At 39.4% G+C, this 27,017-nt stretch overlaps 1 protein-coding gene across 5 annotated transcripts; it reads left to right on the top strand.

The window, feature by feature from the left end:
• Positions 1-1,013: 1,013 nt before the first annotated feature.
• LOC136439655 (putative E3 ubiquitin-protein ligase UNKL) lies at positions 1,014-26,542 on the top strand. Of its 5 annotated transcripts, none has more exons than XM_066435145.1 (17): positions 1,014-1,144; positions 1,237-1,446; positions 12,992-13,284; positions 13,704-13,839; positions 14,310-14,427; positions 15,329-15,413; positions 16,468-16,506; positions 17,925-18,022; positions 18,763-18,819; positions 19,210-19,401; positions 20,168-20,405; positions 20,850-20,963; positions 21,122-21,327; positions 21,663-21,905; positions 22,449-22,544; positions 23,289-23,450; positions 23,968-26,542. In XM_066435145.1, the coding sequence occupies exons 1-17, from the start codon at positions 1,074-1,076 to the stop codon at positions 24,154-24,156; spliced, it is 2,547 nt and encodes an 848-aa protein (XP_066291242.1). In that variant the 5' UTR covers positions 1,014-1,073; the 3' UTR covers positions 24,157-26,542. The 5 variants fall into 5 exon arrangements, with proteins under 5 accessions (XP_066291242.1, XP_066291241.1, XP_066291243.1 ...); XM_066435144.1 differs by having other exon boundaries at positions 20,141-20,405; XM_066435146.1 differs by lacking the exon at positions 16,468-16,506 and having other exon boundaries at positions 20,141-20,405.
• The last annotated feature ends 475 nt before the right edge of the window (positions 26,543-27,017 follow it).

Genomic DNA, 27,017 nt, shown 5'->3' with positions numbered 1-27,017 from the left:
AAGGCTTCTTCGAAGCCAGTTCCATTTCCTGCCGGTTGATTTTCTCTCCATGCCCCCTTGACTCGTCTTCCTTTACTTCCTCATTTGAGGTCCCATTTGGCAATCACCATGCTGAGTAGCCTACACTTGAACATGATTGTGCAGTACTGTAATCAACCTTGACAAACTTTGCCTTGCCATCTGGGAAAACAGTGGAATTGACGTCAGATAGTTGTAAATTTGTGACAGCAGTACTTGAAAGCAGACCTCAAACTCAAAATCAGTCAAATAAAGAACTCACTAAAAATCTTTTGGGTCATGTATTAAGAAAGACAATAGTTTGACACACATCCACATACCAATACAGTTACTGTGTATCATTTTCATTTCATATCTCAATAACCCGTACCTGCAACAAACATTTGAAACATCATCTTAAAAATGAAATTTGGTCTTGATTTGAAATATCTTATTTAATAGATGAGTTACCTTGTTCATGTATATAAAACTGTATCCAAAACATTGCATATGCACAGAATTTCTAACAAAGGGTGCACACATGGCTTAAACTTTTTCCAACAAATGTCTATTTTCATTAAGATTTTCCAAAGACCTTGCTTGTACCTACACGACCATATCCCGTCAGAGAATACACAGTATACATACTTCTTTTAATACAGCTGTCACATAATTTTGCCAGTCATGAAAACACATTGCGGACTGGATGTCCTAGGCTGTATATCATGTCCTTGATTATACCCAAGACATATGTATACTAACCAACAGTTACATAAAGGTTCAAATTAGCAGCACAAGGATTATTTACGCTTCAGCCACCTGCTGCACTGGCATTAATTCTAACTCGGTAAATCTGTTAATGACGTCACACTACATTGACGTCAGTTGAAGTAACAACTGGTAGTAAGAAACCCCACAGGTGTGTTGAGATACGGCCAATATGGCTTTCTTATCTATTTTACCCTCCTTTTGATAATATTTACCTTGCCCACACTATACTACCTTTGACTCGTGACCCCCAGATTTCCCGTGAGTCCTTGCGGCTGGGTGGGCGCGCGTCCGTGTTGTTAGCCAAGATGCCGTCGGAGGACAACAAAACAGCAGCTGCCGTCGTTCAAAATGTCCCCGAAAAACCCTTCCACTACATGTAAGCATCTCGACGACAGTATTCTCATTTCTGAGACCGTTTCAGGATGTTGTGTGGTGAGTTTGGTGCTAATACGTGCTTGTTTTCGCCAGGTATCTGAAGGAGTTCAGAACGCAGCAGTGTCAGGACTTTCTCCAGCACAAGTGTCAACAGCATCGGCCCTTTACCTGTTTCCACTGGCATTTTATGAACCAGAGGCGACGAAGACCGATCAGGAGAAGAGACGGGACCTTCAACTATAGCCCTGATATCTACTGTGACAAATTTGACGAGCAGTCAGGCATCTGTCCGAACGGAGACGAGTGAGTAAAAGTCTATTTCAACTGGCCGCCAAAACATCGGCCCTCCCCCTTCTCCGAACTTCCCGATTGCTTACTACATGTTGACCTGATCTTGAAAGTGTTTGACAGCAGGAATTCTACCTTCCTTAAACACACCTAGTGTTTCCCTGTGTTCTCTATAACATCGGTTATTAGCCTGTGGTTTCTTTAGTTTACTAAATCCTTCGGTTTCCTTGATATGCTAGAGCAAACTTAGACTATAAACATTTGCGTTTGTTACTACTTTCTGACACAGTAAACAGTGGTACAAACTATCAGGGATTAAACAATATTGGAGTATTTTTCGCTCCTTTTGGTCTCAAATTTTTCAATCTAAAAGTCATCATAGCGTGTTGGGAGATGTAGGGTGTACAGAAAATGCACTTTTATGTCGATTTCACAACCGTGACGGGTTTGATCGTGTCTATTTCCGCCGTAGATTGTAGTTCATATCGTAGTGGGAAAGTACCGCTAGTTTCGCTTCCGGACTTGTTTTTTCCATGCCAAACTCTTTAAGTTTGCTGGATTTTAGTACATTATTTCTTTTCTAGGGGAGATAGAATTATTCTGCGTGTTACTTTGTAGGCTGGGTTGTTGTGTTTTGATTTCTCTGCTCACTGAATTTTACGAATTTGGCGGGTTGTCAGACCACTGAGGTCATCATGGCCCTGTCCCTTCTTATGTGTTTGGGGTCACGTAGTTGTTTAATAGATGTGCTCACACCCTTCTCTTGATTGTGAAAACTAGCTTTTCTGAATATTTCAAGGTATGATGGAATTTATTAACGTCCCAAAGTCAACCCAAGTCTCAACATAACCAGAAGTTTTCCCAAGAATGTTGACGTAATTCAGCGTAACTATATCGCTATCCAAAATGGCGGGCCTGATTCAAAAATCTTGTTGTGGGAGGGTTTTCTCCGACTTTTTCTTCTTCAAGCTTCCCAAATATCCATCTGGGATCACTAAAGTTGTCCCTGTTCCATCGATCTTTCCCCTAGTTTCTTTAAGAAGTTATAAATGCTACACAGATGTTGTTTTTACGTGATAGTAGACCCTAGGGTTAACCAGGGTCGTGAACCAAAACAGGAAGTTTACATTTGTGCTATTGTTGGCATCGACGTGGGCCGACCAAAATATTTTGCATACGAGCCAACTGGGTCGCATCGGAGCGGCATTATTACTATTTTGCCCTTTGTATTTGCCTATGTATAAACGTTTAGACTGTCTATTTACAATTGATCCTTCTCTCTGCCCTGTTTTAATACTCAATTTGGTTGTATTTTTGTTTGAAATTGCATATGGTATTTTTGTGATCCTATTTCAATAGTGTCTGAAAGTGAGTGAGTAGTTGTCATATTTACTCTCCCCTCCCATCCATTGTGAATTTGTGTCTTCCACAGAGATAAAATATATACATAGATTGTTGGACACCGTTTGTGGAATTGTGTCGTAGATTACTATTTAGTGTTTTGGGGGTACCGTTTGTATTTCTGCCATTGATTTTGCAACAAATCATTATGTAAACAAATGGTGATCACACCGTGATTAGATTGATAGTGACGTAAAGGAAAATCTAATTGTCGTCCTGCTTCAATGTTCCTTCTTCAGTTAGATATACAATAATGTCGTTGTGATGTAATTATCTCATTCAGGGTGCAATTGATTATTTTCTTTTCTTTCCCTAGCAATATACATGTAGAACGGAAATTATTTAATCAAATAAAGTGGACTTGTATGTTTTTGATATCTCCCTAATATGATGCAGAAAAGATTGAGGTATGCTGTGTTGAGAAAGGGTAGGCAAAATGTTTGATTTTTTATTTATGCACACCAGGAAATTCCTGTCAAATAAATGGATGTGTCTTTTTGTGAAAATTTTTTCTCTGACTCTACGAAGACGCTGAAATTCATATCGTGTAACAGATGAATTGTCTTTCTTACTCTTAGTTTGAGTATATGTCTATGGGGTCTTCAGTTACTCTTATGCTTTTGCTAGTTCCTCAGACATCTTCATATCAACCAGATGCCAGTCCTGTAGGACTGAGTTCAGTTTGTTGTACTGTTCACTTCACATCTGCTTGGAGATAACAACTTATCCAGGTCATGGCCTAACATGTATGATATTGAACATGGAACTGATAATTGTCGTTAACAATAACGGTTTTGTAGTTGTGCATTTTTTCAGACTTCAAGGTAAAAGAAACACACTGTTTTTCGGTAAGCAATGTAAATCTGTATCTACGGAAATTACAAGCTGTCTGATTCCGATGCCATTCCGTAATGTGGCATTTGCTTACTTGTAATCACTTTTGCAGGCCAACAACTATTTATGCCATTTTCATCAGCAATTCTGAAATTGGAAAGCCAGGTGAGAATGGTTTAGCAGGTTATTTTTCAGATACAGGAAGGCCCGACCACAGTAGGTCTAAATACAGTACACTTTGAATTTACAACTGGAACCAAGGAGGTTTTATCAAACCTAATAAAACCTCCTAGCAGGAACACACACAGATATACATGCCAGAAAAAGAAAACATTTTGTGGACTATTCCATTGTAAATATTAAGAGATTATGCAACCTTCTTTCAAAATATACTAAGTTCATTAGTAAGAAACTAAGACAAAATATTGGCAATTTGGTGGCTTTTCTTAGCTAAGAATATTATCTATAGTGGAATGTTGGTGAATATGTTTTTCAAGTACTGTACCTACTAGTTCCCAAAAATGGAACAGTCCAATTGGTTTGTGAGCTACCCCTAGTTTCTTGTTTGTAGGCATATTTGCCTAACTGTACATAAACGTCCACCACAACTGTAGCTAGTTAGGCAAGTACCTTTGGCCATTCATATACTAAGTAATACTCCCAGTGTGGGCAAAGGGAGTATTTCATGTTTTAATGCAATTATCGATTGTTGTTGAGAAATGTTACAAATGAAAACCTAACATGATATTTATAAATTCCCCTTCAGCTTGCAAGACAGGGAGAATAAAGCATCTTATTTGATGGATAGGTTAGCAATATGTACCTCTTCGAGTTAAACTAACAGCTATACCTAAGTTTTTTTAACCAAGAAATCATAAGTTCATAACATTCTGAGACATGGCTACCAAAGAATATAAGGCCACGCCAATTTGATTTTGTTGCTTCTCGGAATAGCCTGTCCTATTTTTCCCATTTTGAAAAGAAAAAACAATTGGTCACTATTCCCATTCAAATTTTAACTCCCAATTTTACTGTTCAGATGAAAAATTCAATAGCCAACAAAATAGATGAAAGCCTGAATATGCCTAAAAAGTGTGGTCATATTGATCATAAGTTATAATGTTTCATTTATTAAAACTATTTCTCAGTACTTATCAATCCATATATTACATGGCAAAGGGTAATTTTGTTTACTTCTCAGCTGTTTTATGATCAATAATTCTTTTACTGACAAATTACATCAGAATTTCAATGTGGACAATGGTTGCATTTTCGACAGAGTTGTTGTGATTCAAAACAACATATACTCTTTTGTTTGGAGCTTTGTTCTTTTCTTTTAATCATACTCACAAGACCTGTTTCTTGGAAAGAAGGAATAGTCATAAAGCAGACCTGAAGTCTGAAATGCAACGTTATAAGATATTGAAATGAGTTTTTCTTCCAAACACTGATATTAGGAGGAATTGATCATAGAGCCACTGGCCATCATGTGGCCAACCACTTACTAAGGGCTACATTGTAATTCTTGTTCGATAGAAAATGTGAAAAATAAAACACTTAAAACACTTAAGCTATGTTTAAGTACAGAACATGTAACTGCATACTGTCCATAGTACCATTTTGCTCTTTAATATTTTCCCTCAATGAATTGCATAGCCTTGAAAGAAAGGTCATAGTTTCAAAATATGCTTTTTGTTTTCAGTAAACATGTATTTCATCATGCGGACTTACCCCCTGAGTTCCATATCACATCCATCTAAATGGCATGTATAATTCATACCTACTCAATCCAACGTTACACGAAGTAAAGAAACATAATTTTAGATACTAGTACTGCAATTAATTGTTTTACTATATATTGGGTGTCACAATCACTCACATCCCAATGAATACTAGTCTCTACTCTACGACTCACAAGTCAATATGATAATGTTTTAACTGAAGTTTGCATTGCACAAGTTGCCAACAGCCAGATAAGAGAAGCTCGGCAGTGTGCTTCCATCCAGACATATATATGTATATACAAATGTGTACAGCCAGATAAGACTTCTCTATTGAAAGTATTGAAATAGAGACTTAGTAATACACAGTTGAAACATTTGAGTTATCACTAAGCTTGCATGAATATATGCATATTGATAGGTACCTTTTTTCTGTAGAGCTCAAATCTGCCGAAAGAAGCCAGTAAGATTTTTAATGTCAGATATGGTTGTATTGAAAGTAAATGTGCCACTGTCAGTTGTCTTGAACATAACATAAGATTTATTTGAGGATTACATTACAAGACTTCTTGCCAGATTTGCATTTGGGCAGTAGTACCGGTATGATCATGGAAACACAGATGAACATGTTGATGAAGGTTAGACATTCAGGTAGTAAGATACACCAAAAATAGTTACTCAAGCAAGTAGATAAAATTTTGAAACAGTCAGACGTTTCAGACAACATCCGCTGTCTTTCGTCAGTGACTAACGATAGGACTGGAAAACCAGATTTTATACCAAAACTCTGAATAGATATGAGGTTAAACAGATGAACATGCTAACATTCTCCCTGCTGAAGTAGCATTTTGGCACCAAATATGTGTTGGTTACAGGGTTAGGCAGCAGGGAGGACGTTAAAAGTCATAAATTTATAGATTCTCTATATGAATACAATTTGAAATGACACAGACCAGTCTCACCACCTTTTTGTATTGGCCACTGTCTTGTAGTTGTACTGAACAAGGCCCTAGTGACAACAAAAAATATGATCATAGTATCATTGCGATTGCAAGAAATATTACAGGGGACATACATTTTCATGCTAAATGAATAAAAAAATTGTTTGACCTAGAAATAAGGTACATTTGTTATAATTATGCCACATACACGTACGTATAAAAGTACAGTGGGAAAAGTATTCAACCTGTGAAAATCATTTTGCAGTGTTATTAATTGGATAGCTTCCTTGCCATCTCTAGGTAATAAAATGATTCCAGCGTGCACAGGAGCACTGATTGGACATGTACAGTGTGTATCAGGTTACAGTAATCAGTGCTGTACAGGGCAGGACGTGTGCATCACCACCAGTTGCATGAAACATAAGACACAGGTGGTCTGGCAAGGAAGGGCTGCTTTAGCAGAGGTTACTGTAAATGTAAATGTTCTTGTTGTTTTTATTTTGCGTTTTAAAGGGAAAATAGAGTGTTCACGGAGGTTGCGGCAGTCACATACTCCTACAGTGTTCGACAAAAATGTTCGCAGTGCTTTTAAGTTTCGGGAAACCGCTAACATGATGCCACTGCGAACATTTCTGCATTTACAGTGTCATTTCATTTTATCCTGTCAGAAATATTATCTTGACATGAAAATATTGACCAAGTAGTAAATGGTTCTTATTTATATGTATGTATTTTAAAGGTCAGCATTGAAACTAAACTTACCAATGTTTACAAGGGGTTGGGTGTGTACAAGTTTGTACCTGTCTAACTCTCCATTTATTTTTTTTCAAACCATGTACGCTTGTAATTTCCTGTTTTGCACTGTAGTTAGTTATCCTTAATTTCAACACAACACCCAAGATTGATTTTTAAGTACTCACAAAATGTTGCCTAGCGCAGGCGTATGAACTCTTGAAGTGGTCCCTTGACTCGGCAACTGTATGGCAGTTTGAGACAATCATAGGACGATCAAAGATTGCACGCAGTGTGACGCCTTTCGTATCATATTGTGAGCCTTTATTTGCACCAGCGGCTGTGGGATGAAAGATGCACAATTGTTGCATTATCCATTCTGCCCAGGTAAAAAAACAATGACGAGGAGCCCAGACAATCAAGTCCTACAGAACTGATGTTGTTGTGGGATAATTGCTTACATGTATGTATAAGGGCAGAGTGTATATTGGAGCACACTGCAGACTAATCGACAGGCCAGTAGGGATGAATGGGAGGTTGGGAACAGATCGCAGAGGCCTCCCAGTCTCTCCAGCACTGTGTATGGGCCACTGTCTTGTACTGAACAAGACCTTAGTGAAGAATGCTGTACATGTACAGAAGCAACTGGTGGCTGTGAACTGCAGGTACCCCCTCCTTCTGTCGTACTGTTAGTTCTGGTGTAGTACAATTTACATCGCAGGTGCTGATGATATGGTCTCTCCACGTGATATTGTCCTTGTAGGAGAGGATAGATGATCTTATATGTACAGATATTTGTTCTGTTCCTTTCCAAAAGAAAACTGCATTTGTTTTCTCTAACAGTACCAATTTGCAAGAACCTTTTCAACATTCAGTCAGTATTCAGTGATGTGTTATCAAGCAACCTGAGTCGGTAGATACGTGTAGACCGGAGAAGATACTGTGACATGGTGTTGTACATAAGTATCACTACATTTTAGACAAGAGCGAATGACCCATTTGAACGTAATGCAGAAGTAGCAATATTGTACAAGTGAAAGCTTTCTAAGTCACCTGGGAAATGCCTTTCCAACGTCATACCAGGGCTCTAGCCAGCGCCAGTTTTGCCGTAAATTTACGGAACTTTGCTGCGTGTTACGGAAAAAATTCAAGACCAATCCGTAAACCTTGACGGAAAAAAATCGGGAGAAAAGATATAGACAGGGCTTGAACTTTTTCAAAGATCTCCAGAAAAGAAGCGGAAGTTTAAAGCGAGGTCGATTCAGGCCATTTCTATCTTCCGCCGGCGGCAGGTGACAACCTCAAGGTGGCTTTATAGCAGACAAACGGAGGCGCGGAGGTTGCCAGTGGTTCGTGGGCCGAGAGAAAATCAGCATCGTGTGCCCCCCTCCCCACTACTAGCGCCCCACTACAATTCTGGCCGGTCGCATCGGGCTGACGTTTTTTCGGCTGTTTTCCCCGGTTCACCGCTAGTTATAGCCACACAAAAAATACTCCGGTAGTTACCAGGCTTTCAATATTTTTTTGGTAAACATTGTTAAAGTTTTACGCCGAGTTACACGCACTCTTCCCGCGAAAACTGGTGTTGATAGTTTTAGACCTCAGAATCAGATATCATCTACCAATAACAGCGTTCGTTCACGCCGCGTCACGGAAAATCGACCAATGACATACAAGTCTCGCGGTTCACGAGAGGCGCGAATCCGCGAGGTTTTATCAGAAATTGATATTTGGTGCGAAGATGGGGCTTGAATCGACGAATTTTGATCAAATCAAGTGGAAGTTACCGGAGAAATCGACCATGGAAAACACGGAAGGAAAATATTGAACGCGTCTTTAGGGCGTTCTATCCAATGTAGGGTGTCTCATTTCCTACTATACTAGTTTAGTACAGGGCGCAAACGGGACCGGTACGACGCGTCGACCGGTGTTGAAAATGTTTTATTTCTGCCGACTTGAATTCACGTGTATATTTGTCAAATAAATAAAAAAGTTTTGTGGTGCTAAATTTCATTTATTTGCCGATTGTATACAACGAAGGCCCAATTAATTTTTCACCCAAACTTGCCCCTCAAAATGCTGGAGATAGCGTTTCAGAGGGTCTAGATTTAAAAATTTCCCGGGGGGGAATACCCCCGGACCCCCCTAGAATTGTCGCGCCTACGGCGCGACGCCTCGCACCTTCGGCGCTCGATATGTTAGGTTTGTACAAAATTTTAGGGCTTACGGGATAAAATTTCAGGCTGGCTAGAGCCCTGCGTCATACCTTCCTGGATACATTTACCATTGTTAGTTTTTACCCGATCATTGTCTGATAGGTAACTGTACCTAGTACCTCCATTGTAACAGCCATACAGGGCCAATCGTTTTTGTATATGGTTACAAAATGTACCTGGACTGGGCAGGTGCAACAGGTGGGAACTTTGTTCTGTAATACAATGTATGCTCTTCCCAACACTGTGCCTATCCTTGTCATGTATTTGGAGGTTTGTACCTTATCTTGTTCACAGGAAGTGTGCCTTTTCGTTGTATTGATATTGCCTAGCCTTGTTTGCTCTACAATCTAGATCTACATGTATAGTTTAAGACCCAGTTGTACTGTATGGAACAGTCTTCCAAGCTAGGCAAAATTGATAAGCTATAGTTTTAACACAACTCTGTTCCTATGAGTGACCTTCATAAGGTCATCATTTATGTTCCCTAAGATGGCTGAAGCTTTGATAATTGATAGGTAAGAGATTGACACTTCTATGTTGATGTATACAAATATAGTCTTGTACTCTTTAATAGGGTCTAGCTTTATCAAATATTTTGTGCTTGTCAACAATTTATAGCGTCTTTTGATTCTCATAGGTTTTGGACAGAAAAGAAGGTATGTGTCTTGAAAACTTCTTAAATTAGTCACTTGCATTTACTTTACAATCTTTTTGAGAAAATCCCTTTGCCAACTGAAACAAAATGTCCTGAAATTGGTGTGTTTGCCATCTGTGAGACATCTAGGACCCTGGCGCATGTATTTTCTAAAAATAATGTAAACCAAAAGGCCTTATTCAGCCCTTAAACTTTCAAATTTGGAACTTATGTCTCAGTGGTATCATACTCTTTCATTGAGGCAAAGATATCAACATATTCCAACAATTATAGTTTCTTTTGTTCACACCAATCTTAGTTGCGATTTACATGGCAAATTTCTCAACATCGGGACAGCTACAGCTTTTTTCGGCATTTACAATTTATGGTCGTATCAAGGCTTTTTGCTGATATCGGGGAAATCCACCATAACAACTAGAAATATTGGTACCAGACCTCAGCAGGAGTCCCCGATATCTTCAGCGCAAATAGTCAGTCGCACAAAAATGGACGAAGGAGACAAATCTTATCTTCAAATATTTTTTTAATCTTAAGCTGACCTACTAGTACATCTGGTTGTTCATTTTTTGGACTTTCTTGACTGTACTATGACTGAAGTAATGGGGAATATGGATAGGGTACAGAACAATTATTTCTTACAGTCACAATTGGACAATTCAGGCTATAAAAGGTATCTTTGTGATCTTAAGAAGTTGACAAATCTTATTGAGTACGCTATTTGAATCAGACTTAAGCAAGAGACAAAATTTCTCCCAATGGATCTCGACTGCAATCCAAGCGCCATTGGTGTCCTGCGATATTTCCTGTTGGTGTGTGTAAAGCAGGAAAACTTTGTGTAAAGTGGGCTTTACTAGTTGGTAACAGGTTGTTTACAAAAATCCTTACTGACTTTCTCCTCAACCAGTGCAAATTTTAGTATACAAATGTGTTTACAAAGTACAGTTATAAGAGGTTTCCTTCATTTTCATAATATATTCAGTGCTGTGCAATTATAGCAGGGCTTGGAATTCATTTTTGTGAACAGGTGCAGTAGTGCATCTATCCTCAAAATGTAGGTGAACAGAAAAAGAATAAGGTGCATAACATAAGATGAAGTAGAATGTCAGCAAAACCTAATTACTAATCTTACTGCCTCTCTTCATAGCTTGAATCCGAAATTCTATTGCTAATTTCAAAATCTACAACAAAGTTACAAGAATATTCCTCAAACAGTGACTTAAAAAAAAGGTAGCGAAATACGCACCTCCATATTTTCGACGTCTTATGTACGTCTTGTTCACGGAGTGACCTGTTATTACACGTGACTGATGAATTTCTTCTACAACAAAGGTTCTAGTATATTTTCTGACGCTTGAATGTCATGCATGGAAGGATACCAAATACTACTACAACTGAATACTACTACAAATGTTAAGAATACGCTGGCTACTAGTGTACCTTTAATACGCATGTATGGCCTACAGAAATATATAGGTGCACCAGTGTATCCTTGAGTCAAAAATTAGATGCACAGCTCCAATTTTGGGTGCACAAAAGTTCATATGCACCCAGTACTGTTTTTAGAGCCTTGTATACTGTAAATGCAGCAATTTTCGCGGTGCTTTTATGTTTGCGGTCTTCGCGGTGACCATTTCACCGCGAACTTAAAACCACATATTTGTCCAATACTTTAGCAGTATGCGACTATATTGCTGCTGCTAACTTAAAACCACCGCGAACACTCCATTTTCCCCTTGGCACGAAATTAAAACCATGCGAACTTAAATGCATTTACAGTAGTGTGTAGATGAGTTCTCCACTGACACATGCTGTAGGCACTAGAGGGTGGGAGCAGGTGGGGCAGGATTACGTGACCCCTGATTGCATGAATATGAACTAAGCTTCTTTCTTGGAAAAGAGAAAATGTGGGGGAAGATCATGGCAGTCAAAAACAGTAACAAATAACCTGTTGTTGTAGTGTAGCTACAGACTTTGTATCCACTGAATGTGGAACACATGATGATGATGATGTAGCGAAGAAAAGTATGTATAAGGTGGTCAGAAATTGTTGCAGTCAAACTGCTATCTTCCTAACCTGTCTGTCTTTTCTGAAAAACTGAGGTAACAATTGATTTCTCTATACTATAGGTGAAAAAGTATTTGTGCATTTACTATGACAGTAAATCACTGGGTATTTAAGTTTTATCTCAATGTTCTTGGACATAACCAATACCAACTACCTGCCAATGTTTCGCTAAATCCTTCCGCTACCTTCCTAATGGCAATACTGACTTCTTCTACTTCTCACTGCTGGCTAAATCAATGAATGTTGATAGCAACATATGATTTTGTTAGACTTAAACAAAAGAACAGTCTATCTACAGATATTGTGTATTGAATATCATATTTGATACTGTGGGTGTTTCCAGGTAAATTGTGGAAATTGATATTACCTGTAAAATTTGTATGGTGCTGGATCTGTACTGTACAATTTCTTTACTACAAGGTAAAATTCTATTACATATTACCACTTCCAGCAGGCTTCGTGTCATTCTGCAGAAATGTTGCTTATGATTGGAATTAGCGGTAATTGGAATTTTTGAAACAGCTGATGCATGTTTACATTCAACTGTGGAGGGAACAGTCAGATCATATTCATAAGGGAGGCAAAGCCTCTTTGCTATTGCTGGAAGATCAAGCTAGCTATGCATGGAGACTTTAAATATCAGTTGCAATTAGTGTAATCGAAAAGGTTGATAGCAAAGCTCTGTACAAATTTCTTTGGTAGTGTCCACTCTTATGAATATGATGTACTTTACCATTGCTAATACTAGTAGTATACTATACTATTAGCGATGGTAAAGTACATCATATTCATAAGAGTGGACACTACCAAAGAAATTTGTACAGAGCTACTATACTAGTACGTCTAGACTGGAAAACACATTTTGATCAGGGTGAGGCAGGCATAGATAATATCTTTTAATTTCAACGATGATTTAACATATCATGACAAAGCATACATGTAGTTGGGAGTAACCTTTCATGCCTGATGTTTTCTTGTACTCCCTCTATCTGCAGTTGTCCCTATTTACACCGAACGGCAGGAGACACGGAACGGAGATATCACCTACGCTACTACAAAACCAGTACCTGCGTACATGAGACAGATAGTAGAGGCTACTGTGTGAAAAACGGGCCCCACTGTGCTTTTGCACACGGCCCCCACGATCTCCGTCCTGCGGTCTACGATATCCGAGAGCTGCAGGCTCAGCAGCAGACTCCGGGGAATAATCCCTCCGACACGAATGGGCTCTCCCTGCCGGAGAAACAAGAAAAGAATATGATAGTTAATGAAGACCCAAAGTGGAATGGTGAGTACAACGTCCACACATTAAAGTTTTTAAACACACATTTTGAGATACTTTTCTTCTGTAAATTCTAACTCTTAGTGAGATAACCTCGCTGTTTCTGAAAGCACCTTGAACTTCATGTTTTCAGTCTTCCTGACAATGAAAATTCAAGCCAACCTTCATTGTGACCAGGTTTTCAGTTCCTGTAGATGAACAACACAAGTTTGTTTAAGTCTGTGCACCTGACTTTGAATGTGGAATAACTAACCACACACATGCCCTTGATGTAAACTTGCAACGCCCAAGGAAGTAGCAACATTTGACCTACGGACAAACTAAAGCAAGGTGGTTTGGCAACAGTATCTAACCTTATTGAATAACAGTAATGCTATTCTTTTGATTGTTGCCATGGTAACTCATTGTGACCCAATTTCTTTCAGATACCAACTTTGTTTTAGCAAATTACAAGACAGAATCATGCAAACGACCACCCAGGCTCTGTCGACAGGGGTATGCCTGCCCACAGTACCACAATTCCAGAGATCGCAGGAGAAGTCCTCGCAAGTTTAAGTATAGGTAAGGTCCACAGAGAGCTGTGCTTCTAAACCTTTTATACTTTAGCAAAGCTAAAGCCTCTCTTATACGAAGCCAACCATGGCCTCCCGACCACTCCCAACCTTTCCCAGACCATGGTTGGGAATTTTTTTGGGAGCAAGGTCGGCTGTGCTGTGGTTGGCAGTTTGTCGGCGCTGTTGGTTACTAGTTGGCTGGACCAGCCAGACCTTGCAAGTTTAAGTATATCTAAGATCCACAGAGAACAATTTCTATACCTGTTATACCTTAGCAAGCTAAAGGTTACATTTGTAACCTGTATGATATTCATTTCTTTCTGTAGAAAGGTGTTGAAACACACATTGTTTTGTGTAATAAAGATTGAAGTGTCCTAAACTTTCTTATCTGCCACTATTTTCATCTCAGGTGATCTAGTACAATGTAGTTGACTTGTTGATGTTGATGCTGTTTTGTTTGTTTGTTTCTCCTGCCAGGTCCACACCCTGTCCTAATGTGAAGCATGGTGATGAGTGGGGGGATCCATCTCTGTGTGAGAATGGGGACAACTGTCAGTATTGTCACACTAGGACAGAGCAGCAGTTCCACCCAGAGGTGTGTACTTGTGTAGGAGATTTAGAAATTAGGACAAATGACGATGTTATTATTATTGTTATTATTATTATTATTTTTATTATTGGATGGACCAACCACTCTCTTCGCAGCCAGGGGCTGAATTGCGAGGAGCGCACATTTGGCGGGGCTAGATCGCAAGGGTCTGTAGCGACTGCCATGCGGCGCACAGGTGACCTCAAAAATACGACAATTGTCCCATGTGCGGCCATAGGACTTTTCGATAAGTGCGGTGGGTTCTTTAAGGTGCACGGGGTGTGGCTCTCCTCAAACACGGGACCTCCATTTAATGTCCTATCCGAGGGATGTCCCTAACCGAAGCTAGGTACTCATTTACACCTGAGTGAAGTGAGGAAAGTCGTGTAAAGTGCCTTTCCTAAGGGCACAACGTAAACGGGACAAATCAGGGAACCCTGGATTTGAACTCAGTACCTCTGGGTTCTGGGGCCAAACACCCTGCCACTGCGCCACCCCGACGCCACCGTTGTCCCATGCACCATTATAGTAGCCTGGTATCCGAACCTATTATACTAGCTCTCATGTCTCTTCTGTCCTCTCCGCAAATAATTGCAGCGAGGACAGAAGAGTCTCGGGAGCTATGATAGGCTTGTATACCAGGCTACCATTATAGAACATGATTTCCACCCAGAAGTGTGTGTGGGTGTGTCAGATCTGAAGGAACAGGTGGTTGAATATTCCTGTGAGTCTGCCAAGTGGTGTCTTCTAGTGTATCAGTCAACTCACATGCAGTTTATAAGTTTTTGTTCCCTTGATAGATGTATTGATATTATTACTATAATATTAACAACATTTACCACATTAAGTGAGATTTGGGTAGATTTTTCCAGTCTTCTCATGTTGTTTTATCTCTCTTTTCCTTCAGATTTACAAGTCTACCAAATGTAACGACATGCAGCAGACAAATTATTGTCCACGTGGACCATTTTGTGCCTTTGCACATGTTGAACGTGAGTATCGCCCTCCTCAGTCCCCAGTTCTAGTGCATGGAGTCCAACTTTCCCTAACAAAACTAACCAAATAATTCTTGTTCTCACCAAAGTTTGTGCTCAGAAGGACAGACTGATTTTTAGAAAGTTGTTTACAAAAAAGTTCAGAGTGCCTGAATCCTCTTTGAAACTGTTCTTACAATGAAATTGGTCTGACCGTGTATACTTTCATCTTTGTTTTCTCCCTTGTAATAAAAACATTATTCCCAATGAGCAGTACATCAATATGACCTTTGATTTTTGGACATGGATTTTCTACTGCAGATCAAAAAACTAAAAGTTCAAAAAACTACAATCTGATAAAAAGTCATTCCCCTACAAAATTAGTTTGAAACAAAACTTTTCGCCTGCTGAAATGTTATTCTTCTTCACAAACCAACTTTGAGTTGTCAGAAGCAAGGCTTCTTTTTGCCTCATTTTATCACTTTAGATGTGAAATTATTAGATTTGTTAAACCCTTGTGAAAGAACCAATGTCTTATTTGCAGGTTTCGGTAGCACTTCAGCAGGATATTCTACCAGAGTTTTACTAGTTAGATCTTAAGCAAACCTATATCAGTGTCAAACATTTGTTTGTTTATTCATTCATTTTGATATAACATAGCAGCAGGGAATGTTCTATCCTACAAACACATATTCTTTCTGTTGGGTTCTTTTTCAGTATTTTGAATTCTGGTAGAATATCCTTCAAGAAAAGCTATCTTGAGTTGGACATTTTTTTTTTTTTTTAGTTTTTTTTTTTAATCAATTCGTAAGAGCCTGATGTTGCCATCAATTTACGAAGAAAGTCGGCTCAATTGTTAGGCTACATACATGTACTTACCTCCTGCATGCAACAACATAAGACTTTGTACTGTAGTACTTTATGTGTCATGTCCTCTCTGTAGAATACATGTAACAGCAAGTAGTGCCCCCCCTCTTCAAGTATTGTTACCTTGAAATCACATGACTGTGATGAACAGTCCCCTACTTGTGAGTTGTTGAATGAATGCCCTTGAATTTCACCCCTCTATCAGGAGACTACATGTACTTGCTGGATGCGTCCCCCTTTCAAGGCAAGCGACCTGTTCTTACCTGTACACGTGAGAGGAGGAAGCAACAGTCATGGGAAAACAGCAGTCTAAAACACAAAAATCACATGTCTCTCCTTTTTAAAAAATTATTTTGTAGATGAGTTACAAAAAACAACAACTCTACAGTCACCGCTTATGTCTCTGTCTATATCCGTCAGTTTTTCGTGTGTAGATCAAACCTGTATCTGTTGTCCGCATGGACTTTGTTGGCTAACAAACACAAAATTGCTCTGATGATGGTAATCTGCGTGTTGTGACTGATGTTCTCCTTAACTGTAGCTTCCACAGAATGAACAGATATCCAGATATTTCTGACGCAAATGGCCATCCACCAAAGCCTGCCACCTTTCCTAAAACAAATGTACTGACCTTTAGAACATCTAAGTCATACAAGAGCATGATAATCCCAGTGCTTCAGTTATAAAGACTTTGATTTGTATAATCTGTAATCATGGAATATATTTAGCCCTACGCTAAAAAACGGAAAAGAGTTAGGAAACAAAGGCTTAAAACATCAATGTGGTTGGATTTATGGACCTTTTTTCTCATACCGTGCCCTCATTTTGCTAGATGATATCTTTGGCCTCTCTCCCTTTCACCAATACCAACCAATCAAAGCTGTTGCTGCATGGTGATGGTGAATGATATTTTCCTGCAACTGCTTTTACTTAAACACATTTACTTCCTCAGTGTTCAATGTTTGAGCTACATACTAGTACAATACACAGCAAGGTGGATGGTGAACTAGAACAGTCCTGCTCACCTCACATCTGTATAGATTTCCAGCAAATATTTCAACAATCTTTGCAGCTTGTGTGTGTTATGATCTCTATGGTAGAAGACTTGATAGATGTGTGTCTGACAGGGATGGTTGAGGTTGTGTAAACAAGGGCTTTGAACGTCTTGCTAACTTTTGGCTGACATCTAAGGCCACACCAATTTAATTTCTTGGTTAACAGATTTTTTTTTAATTTTAGCAAAATAAAAATCATGAAAACAGAAGGTTGGGGTGAAAACTTGCACCTGACCCTGTTCACTCCCTGAAATTGTGTGCACCAAAGTACAAACTTTCCTCTGAGATTCTGTTTTCCTGTTGATTTTCCAATCTAGCATTTTTTTTAAAATTCTGTTAACCAAGAAATTAAAAGCCTAAGTCACAAGTAAGAGCACTAGTGCAAAGGTTAGTATTTTTCATGAGAAGCATTCTGTAAGATTAGGGGATCATTGTTTAGACCAAAAGACCATCCTGTCGGCACATGTCTGTACTTGTGTTGTTGTAATAGAAGTTGTCAAAATTACTGCAATTTCGTGATAAAATAAGCACCAATCACAGCACAGGAAAAGAAGTCCTGTTGTTATTTTGAAAAGTGGTTTGACAGTGACTTTCTCCCCACCTGCAGAAGACAACACAGCCGGCTCCTCTACTGGTCTGGATGATATTCCCATCCCCTCCTCTGCCCCGCCCCTCCCCATAGGCACACCTGCACAGGTGTCACAGGTGAGAGAGAACACACTCTTCTAGGCCTACATGATGTTAGAGGTTCCGTAGTTGATGCAGAAACTATGAGATGGTTGATGTGTTTGGAAAACACTTAGATTTATTCCATTGTTGTCATGCATGTGTACTATACCAGACACTCAACATACAGATTTAATACCTGGACTTCTTATGAATACATCAGATGTTGCATTTCCAAAATGTCAAGGTTCCACATAAGTGCAGCAAGGGCAACGTTACACCTGTGACTTGACCAAAAGGTTCTCCTGTTTCTGAGAGCAAACGTTTTGCATTATCAAGATACTGGCAGTTTTAACCTTAGTTCTCTTTCTCTTATAGCGGTATCAAGTATTTACAAATGCAGAAGTACTAGGATGCTTTTTTCAGTTATACAAATGTATGATATACATGTATAATGTAACACAACCCTAACACAACCTTCATTGCCACTTTGACACCACATACCAAAGGCATTTCATCTCCTTTGTATCATCCTTCTGCCTTTCTCAACTGTGACAACTACGTTGTAAAATTAAAGCTTGCATGTGACACAACCAATTAATGATGTTTATTTACAATTTGTCATCTTTTATCCTTTCTATCTGGTTTTTGCTGTACTTTCATGGAATGATTTGACGCAGCTATGACAGCATTTAACTCTTTTTTTGCTGATTCCATTATAAGGCATACTTTCCTTGATTCTGATGATTTCTCTTTGATTCATATTGCTTCCACACCAGATGTGGTCCCTCAATAACCACCTCCCACTAGTACACAGGCCAACACTCCGTCTGCAGGTATCTAATCAGTAGTAACAGTGTCGTGGTAGTTATTTGTACAATCACCCCTGGTTGAAAGGTGCTTTACCTGACAAAGAAACCTTGTCAAAACAGTAGAAGTTGATCTGATTTTGCGCTTGTTGAAAGCTACTGGTATATTTTCTGACTGATCGGCTGTGCAGCAAAACATGTATTTCTTTTTCATTTTGTACAAGCTGTGCATGAATGTGTGAGCATGTACATGTACCCATGCATCTTTCAACCAGCTAACATTTGTAGCGTAGCCGCACTGCACACCAGTATTTCTTCCCACTGCATTTCCTCTGACCCTAGTGACTTTCATAAGGGTTTGTCCCTCACCATGTCTGTTATGTTAAAGACTTATTTCAGCTCTTCCCTCCTGTCCAGGTGCCAATATCAGCCCCTGTGTCGGGCGTGTTTAGCTCCATCAGTGAGTCTCTCACCCCTCCCAGTCTGAACCCGATCGGTAAACCACGCTCGCAGAGTTCCTCCACCAGCAGTAGCTTCTCCTCAGACACGGGGCTGGGGTCAGGGTCGTCGTACCAGAAGGCACCAGGGTCGGAGAGGGAAGACAGTCAGGTTAGGCCGGCAGTGTTTACATGGGGGGAAATATATACAGTAAATATGTCTGTGCTTCAAATTAAAGATGATTACAAAGGATACATTGAACAATAAATGCAAGTCTTGTAAACTTAAGAAAGACAAGTGTGGAATACATCTAGCAACTTTTTGAAGCTGTGAATATGTATATGGCTATGTATGGGTAAGTCTAGGCGTGGCAGTACAGTATATGTGCAAAGGTATAACTATTATGGATTGCAAGATTTTCTGCAAACCATCTTTATATCTTTTTAATAAAGGCTGCTTCATCTTTGTTATCTTCCTTATCCTGACAATAAGAGATTTTAAGAATATTTTATGCTGTATAACACTCTTAGACCATGTCATGTTAAACTTGAATTTGGAGCATACCTTCTGTGTCATCTTGTCAACTTAGGCCACACCAATTCAATTTCTTGGTTAACGGATTTTTTTAGAAATTTTAGCGGAAAAAAAAATCATGAAAACAAAGGGCTAGGGTGAAAACTTGCACCTGACCCTGTTCACTCCCTGAAATTGTGTGCACCAAAGTACAAACTTTCTTCTGAGATTCTGTTTTCCTGTTGATTTTCCAATCTAGCATTTGTTTTAAAATTCTGTTAACCATTAGAAATTAAAATGGTGTGGCCTTATGGAGAAAGTTCCATTCCTCCACAGTTTCCTGTCCCCACTGTTTGCTTTGCTACATCTTTTGTTTTTTTTCCCTTGCATGTTGCAGTTATGGACCAATCCGTTCCATTTCCAGGCTCAGCTCAAAAAGCAGCTGCAGCTGATCGACAGCGACCCAAACCTGGACGAACAAGAGAAGCTCAGGAGGGCGCAAAACCTCCTGGGAACTGCCACAGCAGTAGTGACGTCGGTTGCCAATTCAGGACCTCTGTCTAGTTCATTATCATCTATGACCACCATGGTCACATCATCAACGTTAACCCCAACAGCTAGGCCTTTTTATCCTGCCTCTGATACGGTGGAGTCTGTTGTAGGTATGTGGGAACATTATGATGGGGAAATAGCTTGGACACTTGTGAAACACTCTTCTTAAACATATTTACTTGTTTGAAAGAAATGTGAATAAGTGCAAATATAGCTTGTGCAGACTGAAGTTTTTGTTTGCTGTATTTGTGACCTGAGAGTGCTCACTGGATAGCATATAATATTGTTTATATAATATTTCCTTTGACAGCCGATAGTTTCTCACATGACCTTATCTTGCACATTAGAAGTCTACAAAATCTATTACACTATAAATCCAGGGAAAAGTCCCTGTTTTGGTGGTCTGATTTTTTTTCTAGCAATACAGGAATAGATTTATGTAGATTTGCAACCACTCTAAGAATTTTTGTCCCTTTGAGTGAATAAGTCCCATGATTTCGATGTTGACTTTTACTGTGCCTGTCACTGAGTAGTATGTTCCATCCTGTCTGTAGGTTCTGCTCTAGAGGACATGAGCTTGGATGATTTTGATGTTGGGTCAGCAATAGATAAAGAACTGGACAATGAGTCAGGCTCTGCAGCCAGCTCCAGTGCAGGACTAGGGCTAGGTGAGTAGCAGGAGAGTCTGTAGTAATATCTTCTGTCTGTACTGATGCGTTCTTCCTGTTTGACCAACCTCTGTTTTCTTTATTAGTAGCTATTAGCTTCTTGAAATTCAAGGTTTGTCAATAATAATAATTCAAGATTGTTTTTTTTGTTCTTTCAGATTTTATGGGGTCCAATTCCTTGTCAAATTCCTTGAGTCAAGGTATTTTGAGTGGGGCAGGCTCCACCCCAGTTAGCATCCCAGGGTCTTTAGGAGCATCGTCCACACATTCCCAGTCACCCCCCTCCCCACTAGGACAGCTGCCCCCTGCCTTTATACCACAGCACATCCAACAGCAACAACACCAACAGCAGCAAATAGAACAGGTCAGTCTCTCTGGGCTCACTGATTGGTGAATTTTAAAATTTGGAGTTCACTGATTGGTGGATGACTGAAGTTTTGAACTTTCTTCAATGGATGACCCTTCTACTCATTGCATAACTGAAAAAATTTCCTGTCTGTTTGAAATGGACCTTAGAGTATTACAAATTTAAGAAGACCCCATTCTTATTCATATATATATCATGGTTGGAAGAGTTTGATTTTTTCTTTTATAACCTCAACAGTTTTTTTTAATCAAAGTTGAGCTGCAAATTGCCAACATAAAAATTGGACACAGATGGACTTTCAAGTGAACAGTTTTTTGTTCTGTTTGCTTCAGGCACAAGCAGCCTTCCTTAGCCAACCTGCTCCTGAGATGAGGTCGCTGGGTTTCATGGACCTGGGCTCACAGAACTTCTCAACACGAGGGCCTCACTCCCCTCTGCTGTCCGTCGGGGGCAGCCACTCAACATTCTCATCTACCAATTCTACCAACAGCGAGGTGCAGAGGCTACAGGACGAGCTCAACGCATGTCGAACAAAACTCCAGTCCTGGGAGGAGTCCTGGCAGCAGGCCAAACAGGTAAGAGATGTATACCATGTTTCTCCTGCTCTGTTTAAGCCTCTGTCACACATTCAGAACCTTACCACGACTTTGCTCTCGACCACTCCCCAACCAAGTTTGACGCTGGGTTGGGAGTAGCATGGAATCCATCCCAATCTAGCTCCGGTTCGCTTCTCTGATCGCATATAGGAAGAATACGACTTTCCCAAGTTTGATTTGTGAAAGTCTATAGTCAGCTGGTGCAGACTACTTTCGAAGACTAGTAGGCAACCTGGCTGACCAATTTCCAACCACAGATGACCTTGCTCATTGCCTTACTCCCAACCATGGTCTGTTGAAAGTCTGGAGGCCCCTGATAGGCTATGTGTGACGGGGCTTTACTGAAGGACTGCACATGTAGATGGTTTGACTGTTATTGCCAAATTTATACATTTTTATGATGTGTTAGAGCTGTAAAGGTGTTTTTTTAGTACATGTCTACATACAGTCATTGATATACAGGAATAAGTCAACATGGTTTCTGTGGATCAAAATTACAGTTTTTTAAATTTTCTTTCACAGGCATGCGATGCATGGAAGAAGGAGGCATCTGAATATGCAGAAAAGGCCAAAGCTGCGGAAAAAGAAAAGTTACAGGCAATAGTGGAAAGAGATGAGGTGAGCATCCAGTACATATATATTATAGATTTTTTTCAACTCATTTTCCTTGATGTGAATTTTTTGTGTGCAAAAGTTACACCCCCTGTCCACAAGAGGCTGGAACCACTCAAGGACCACTGAGTAGGGGTGGATACCGGTTCGCTGGACCAGATTCGGACCTTTATAACATCCAAGAACCCAGTCCAAAAAACCTGAAAGCCAAAACCTGAGTCCAAAAAACCTAAACAAAGTACAAATATATTTTTCTATTTTGTTTGATTAAACGTGTATTGAGTCTCCCCTCTGACAAAAAAGGCATTTAAAATAAGTGCAACATTCAAATATCAAACACTGGTTAATCTTAAAAGTCTTCTCACCAAGAAATCCTGAACCTAAATATCTGGACCTAAACTTGGACTTGGACCTTATTAAGCTGAACCGGTATCCACCCCTACCACTGAGTGACCAAAGATTTGACAGATCATGCAACAAATTTCATAAGATAAAGCACAATTTTTAAAATGTTTTGTGTGTTTAATTTTCAATTTTGTTGTCTGTGACTATACTTTTACATCATACATCATATTCCAATTTTGAAGTCTAGGGTCACAAATCAAATTTTGGTCACTATGGTTGCCCAGTGATTGCCATCTAGTGGAAAAGGGGCCTGAATCCTAGTGAGGAAAAAAATTGAGCAGCCCATTGACAAAGCAGAAAGTGTCATCACACCCTAAACATTGACTATTGTTTCCCTGCGTGCAGGTTAGAAACCAAGCAGAAGTGCTGAGAAAAGAAATAGAAAATTTGAGTGGCGGGCCACACCTACACGTTTTGCAAAAGCTGTCCGACATGGAGAAGCTTCCCCTTACAACGTTGAGAAGTTACCAGCAACAACTGAGGCAAGATCTGGAGAGATTAGACAAGGTGAGATGTGGTTCAGGAGAGCCTTTAGGGCTACAGGAATATATGGGTGATTCGGCAGAACATGTCTGTGGGTGGTGTGGTATTGGGTGTTAGGCTTCATAAAATTTTTTTTTGTCATATTCAGCCTGCTGAGTTAAATTTGTTTACACTGTCCTCTATCTCCAACTTTGTGAAGTAACATGAAACTGGGTAATTTTGATTTTCACCGGAAATTGTCTCTGATATGCTACAGATGGTTTAACTATGTTTGAATGTTAGGAATGTCTACTACTATGGTACAGAGTCCACTTGATTACTTTTGCTGTCAGCTTTTTACATGTGAAGATACGCTACAAAATTCCCTTTTTGTTAGTCAAAAACAGCTAAATGGACCAAATTGCTTTATTTTCATAATATTGATATCATATACAATTTTTTTCATTCAACTGCTGCTACAAAATGACTACAACGTGCCCCAGTTGCACATTTTACTGTTTGTTGTGATTGACAGCTAATCAAAGCGCATGTCTCCCTGTAGGTTATTTACCAGCTTCAGGCCATGAAGTGCTTGATATGTCAGGAGAGGAATCGCTGCGTGGCCGTCATGCCCTGCAATCACTACGTCATGTGTGAGATCTGCGCTCCTGTACAGAAGGAATGCCCCTATTGTCACCTTCAAATACAACAGAGGTCAACTGTTGTACTGCCTCAAGTACCCACATTATGAGCCAACTGCTCTTAGCAAAATTGTACCTGTTGTGACTATCAGCCTTGTGCTCCGGTTTCACCAGCCTTTTCTCTAACTTCTAACAACATTGTCATAATGTATGAGAAGCTAATCTAGACTGCATAGTGATTATCCATATACTGAGGAATCATCTACATTACTCTCTGTCTTTGGTGGGGGAGAATCATCACATTAGCTGCATTCCAATATATTTGAGCAAGATAGTAGTGATTTTAATGAATCTTGTTGTCCTGTGCATGTGTGTTTTAGTTCAAAGTGTAGGCTTGTAGGGACACATCAGTTTTAGTTTGTTGTCAGTCAGTGGGACACTTTTGAGTAGACTTAGTGCAACCTAAATCATGTTGTAGAAGAGGGAAAAGGCTGGAGACACATCCTTACACCTGTACTGTCTTGGCTAGCCTGGCTATGTCTGCCTCGGTGGTGAATCATTGTGTCATACTTTCATACAAAAATGGTCTATCATTTTTAACAGAACAATTGGAGTCAGCCTGTACAGCTAAAGAGAAAGATAGAATTGGAGGATAGACTAGAAGTACTCAGCCAAGACAGTACCAAAAATTGTAATTGTCAAATGTGGTGTCTTCTTGTCTATGGAGCAAAACTCAAGCCAAATGGAGTCAGCCAAATTTGTCACATTAAGTCACCAGTGTTGAATCAACATAATGCAATCTCTACTGCTTTTTTTTTGGAAGAACGGAAAATGTAGGAGAGGTGACCATTGTCATATGGCTGTCCAGATTTAAACAGTTGTGATGTTGGTATTAGACTTTGGAACAAGACATCAGCTTAACATTTCAGTTCTCTCAACTTATCTACAACTTAACTGCCTTTAAGAATTATTGTCTAATTTATGAGCGGTATTTTCACCATGCATTTGCTATTTCCCGACCTTAGAAATTTGTTTGCAATTTTATTTATTCTAGTAGTTTTTAACGTGTTGTGTGTGTGACATTGGGGTTCCTTGCTACCACATGTTCTTCTCACTTTTGTTTGCCATATTGTCTAACTGACATAATATCATTCTTGGTTGAAAAACCTAAACTAGTCAGCCTACACGGCTTCACTTAACTGAGTTAGACATTGTAGAACATATGCCTATGTGACACCTAGAGCTAGATGTGTTTTTGCCACAGATATCTGTGAGTAGCAGACCAAATGTTTATGTATTTGGAGCATGTTGAAGTTTGCTGGAGGCAATCTAATCATGTCTGCTTCAACCAGAATTGTTTTTTTCTCTTGAAAAAGAGGCTTTGAGCTGAAGATTACAACTACACGTACCAAAGAAATGTTTTCCTTCAGAAAATATCGTAAGTTGTGTCACATCAAAGCATTAAGGTGTTTGTTAACCTGGGACATTGCTCAAACTTCTCACAGCTTAAAACAATGATGGTTGGAAAGAAAAAAAATGATTTGATGGTGAGTTGTAACAGTTAGATATTCAGAGATATCTATATTTGCCATTGTGTAGCCTTACATTTGTTAGGTAATGCTTCATTTACACAGTCCTTTGGTTAGAGTCATGGTAGCTAAGAACAAGAGGCTACATAAAATTGTATAATTGATTGATTGAGATACACTTAGATACATGTCCACAGGGCATGAGAGTAGCAAACTTTTACTCACTGCTTTTTAAGCACTAAGATATACTGATTAGCTGTGTGGGCTGTTAGACTTCATAATTAGCTGACAACTTTTGCTGATGAAATTATTTTTTTGGGTCTTTTTAGTACCTGCATCTTTATGTACAATATATTATGTCTGTATGTTTAAAGGAACATTGCATTTTTCATCACTGTGAAACACTTTCATCTCTTGTAAGTTGTCTTTACTCCTTCCTTGAAAGCATGGAACCCCTTTATTTTGTCTTTAGATCTTACATATGATGCATTTAAGCTTTTTGACTCGGTACCAACTGCAGAGGTATTGCACCATCTCAAAGATAGATGCACTGTACATGTTTTGCATTTGTGTGTAGGAAATTGTCTGGACCAGAGCCAAAAGGGCTCTATCTTGCAATTAGATGTAGAAGAAACAAAGAAACACTCTAGGCTGTTTTCCTTTTATTAAAGTGACATATTGTAAGATAGGTATGGTGACATAACCAGGGAATCTGAATTTCCAGATGAAATGAGATAGGCTTGGTAATCTGGTAGACACGACAGCTTGTTTTTGCTCTTGAAGTGGAAAGACTGTCCAAGCCAGTTGCAGATAAGGAATAATGTCATGAAGATGGTAGAAAGGAACTGCTTTTATAACTTTGGATGGCTTACTATAGACATGCCTCACCCACTATGAACTGTTTTTGTAAGTTAAAGATGCCTAAATCAATAAAATTATCCTTTGTAGGTTCTAATATTTCAAACTATGCAGTTGTTTGTGTTTTTTGTAGTTGAAGGCTACATGTAGCTTAAATTACTATATTGGCAAGATGGTTACATTGACTTCATGTGTGGCATTATGGTAAATTTTTAGGTTGTTTCACAATGGAAAAACCAAAAGGTTAAACATGGGGCATGAGTATTATGGAAAAGGTAATTTTGACGACCACTTTTAAATGGAGTTATGCGACTCACCGGCCCAGTAGGCAGCTGTAATTTGCCTGTAATTTAGTGTAAAGGTCACGCATTTATACACCGAATTGGCAAACTTGAAAATCTCGTTCGTACAACATTATACTACCATACAGTAAAGTTCGTGCTTAACTGGCTTTCACGTTCAAGCTTTCACATACGGTTTAAGATTTAGGCTGAACTACTTTTTACCGCTTCGTCACGTCCTTGGTCACGTACACCACCGTAAGGCATAACCACTGTTCCTTAAACGTCCGCCAGAGGGCGCCT

This window comes from Branchiostoma lanceolatum, chromosome 8 (assembly GCF_035083965.1).
Source record: "Branchiostoma lanceolatum isolate klBraLanc5 chromosome 8, klBraLanc5.hap2, whole genome shotgun sequence".
Lineage (NCBI taxonomy): Eukaryota > Metazoa > Chordata > Leptocardii > Amphioxiformes > Branchiostomatidae > Branchiostoma > Branchiostoma lanceolatum.
The sequence above is the reverse complement of the archived record's forward strand: the minus strand, read 5'-3'. Positions and strand labels throughout refer to the sequence as shown.

Excerpts from the sequence above, each read along its gene's own strand:
- LOC136439655 (XM_066435144.1), top strand. The coding sequence starts at position 1,074 with ATGCCGTCGGAGGACAACAAAACAGCAGCTGCCGTCGTTCAAAATGTC. Across the intron at positions 18,820-19,209 it reads GGCCAACACTCCGTCTGCAG|GTGCCAATATCAGCCCCTGT; the intron begins GTATCTAATCAG and ends CCTCCTGTCCAG. Across the intron at positions 20,406-20,849 it reads TACGGTGGAGTCTGTTGTAG|GTTCTGCTCTAGAGGACATG; the intron begins GTATGTGGGAAC and ends TCCTGTCTGTAG.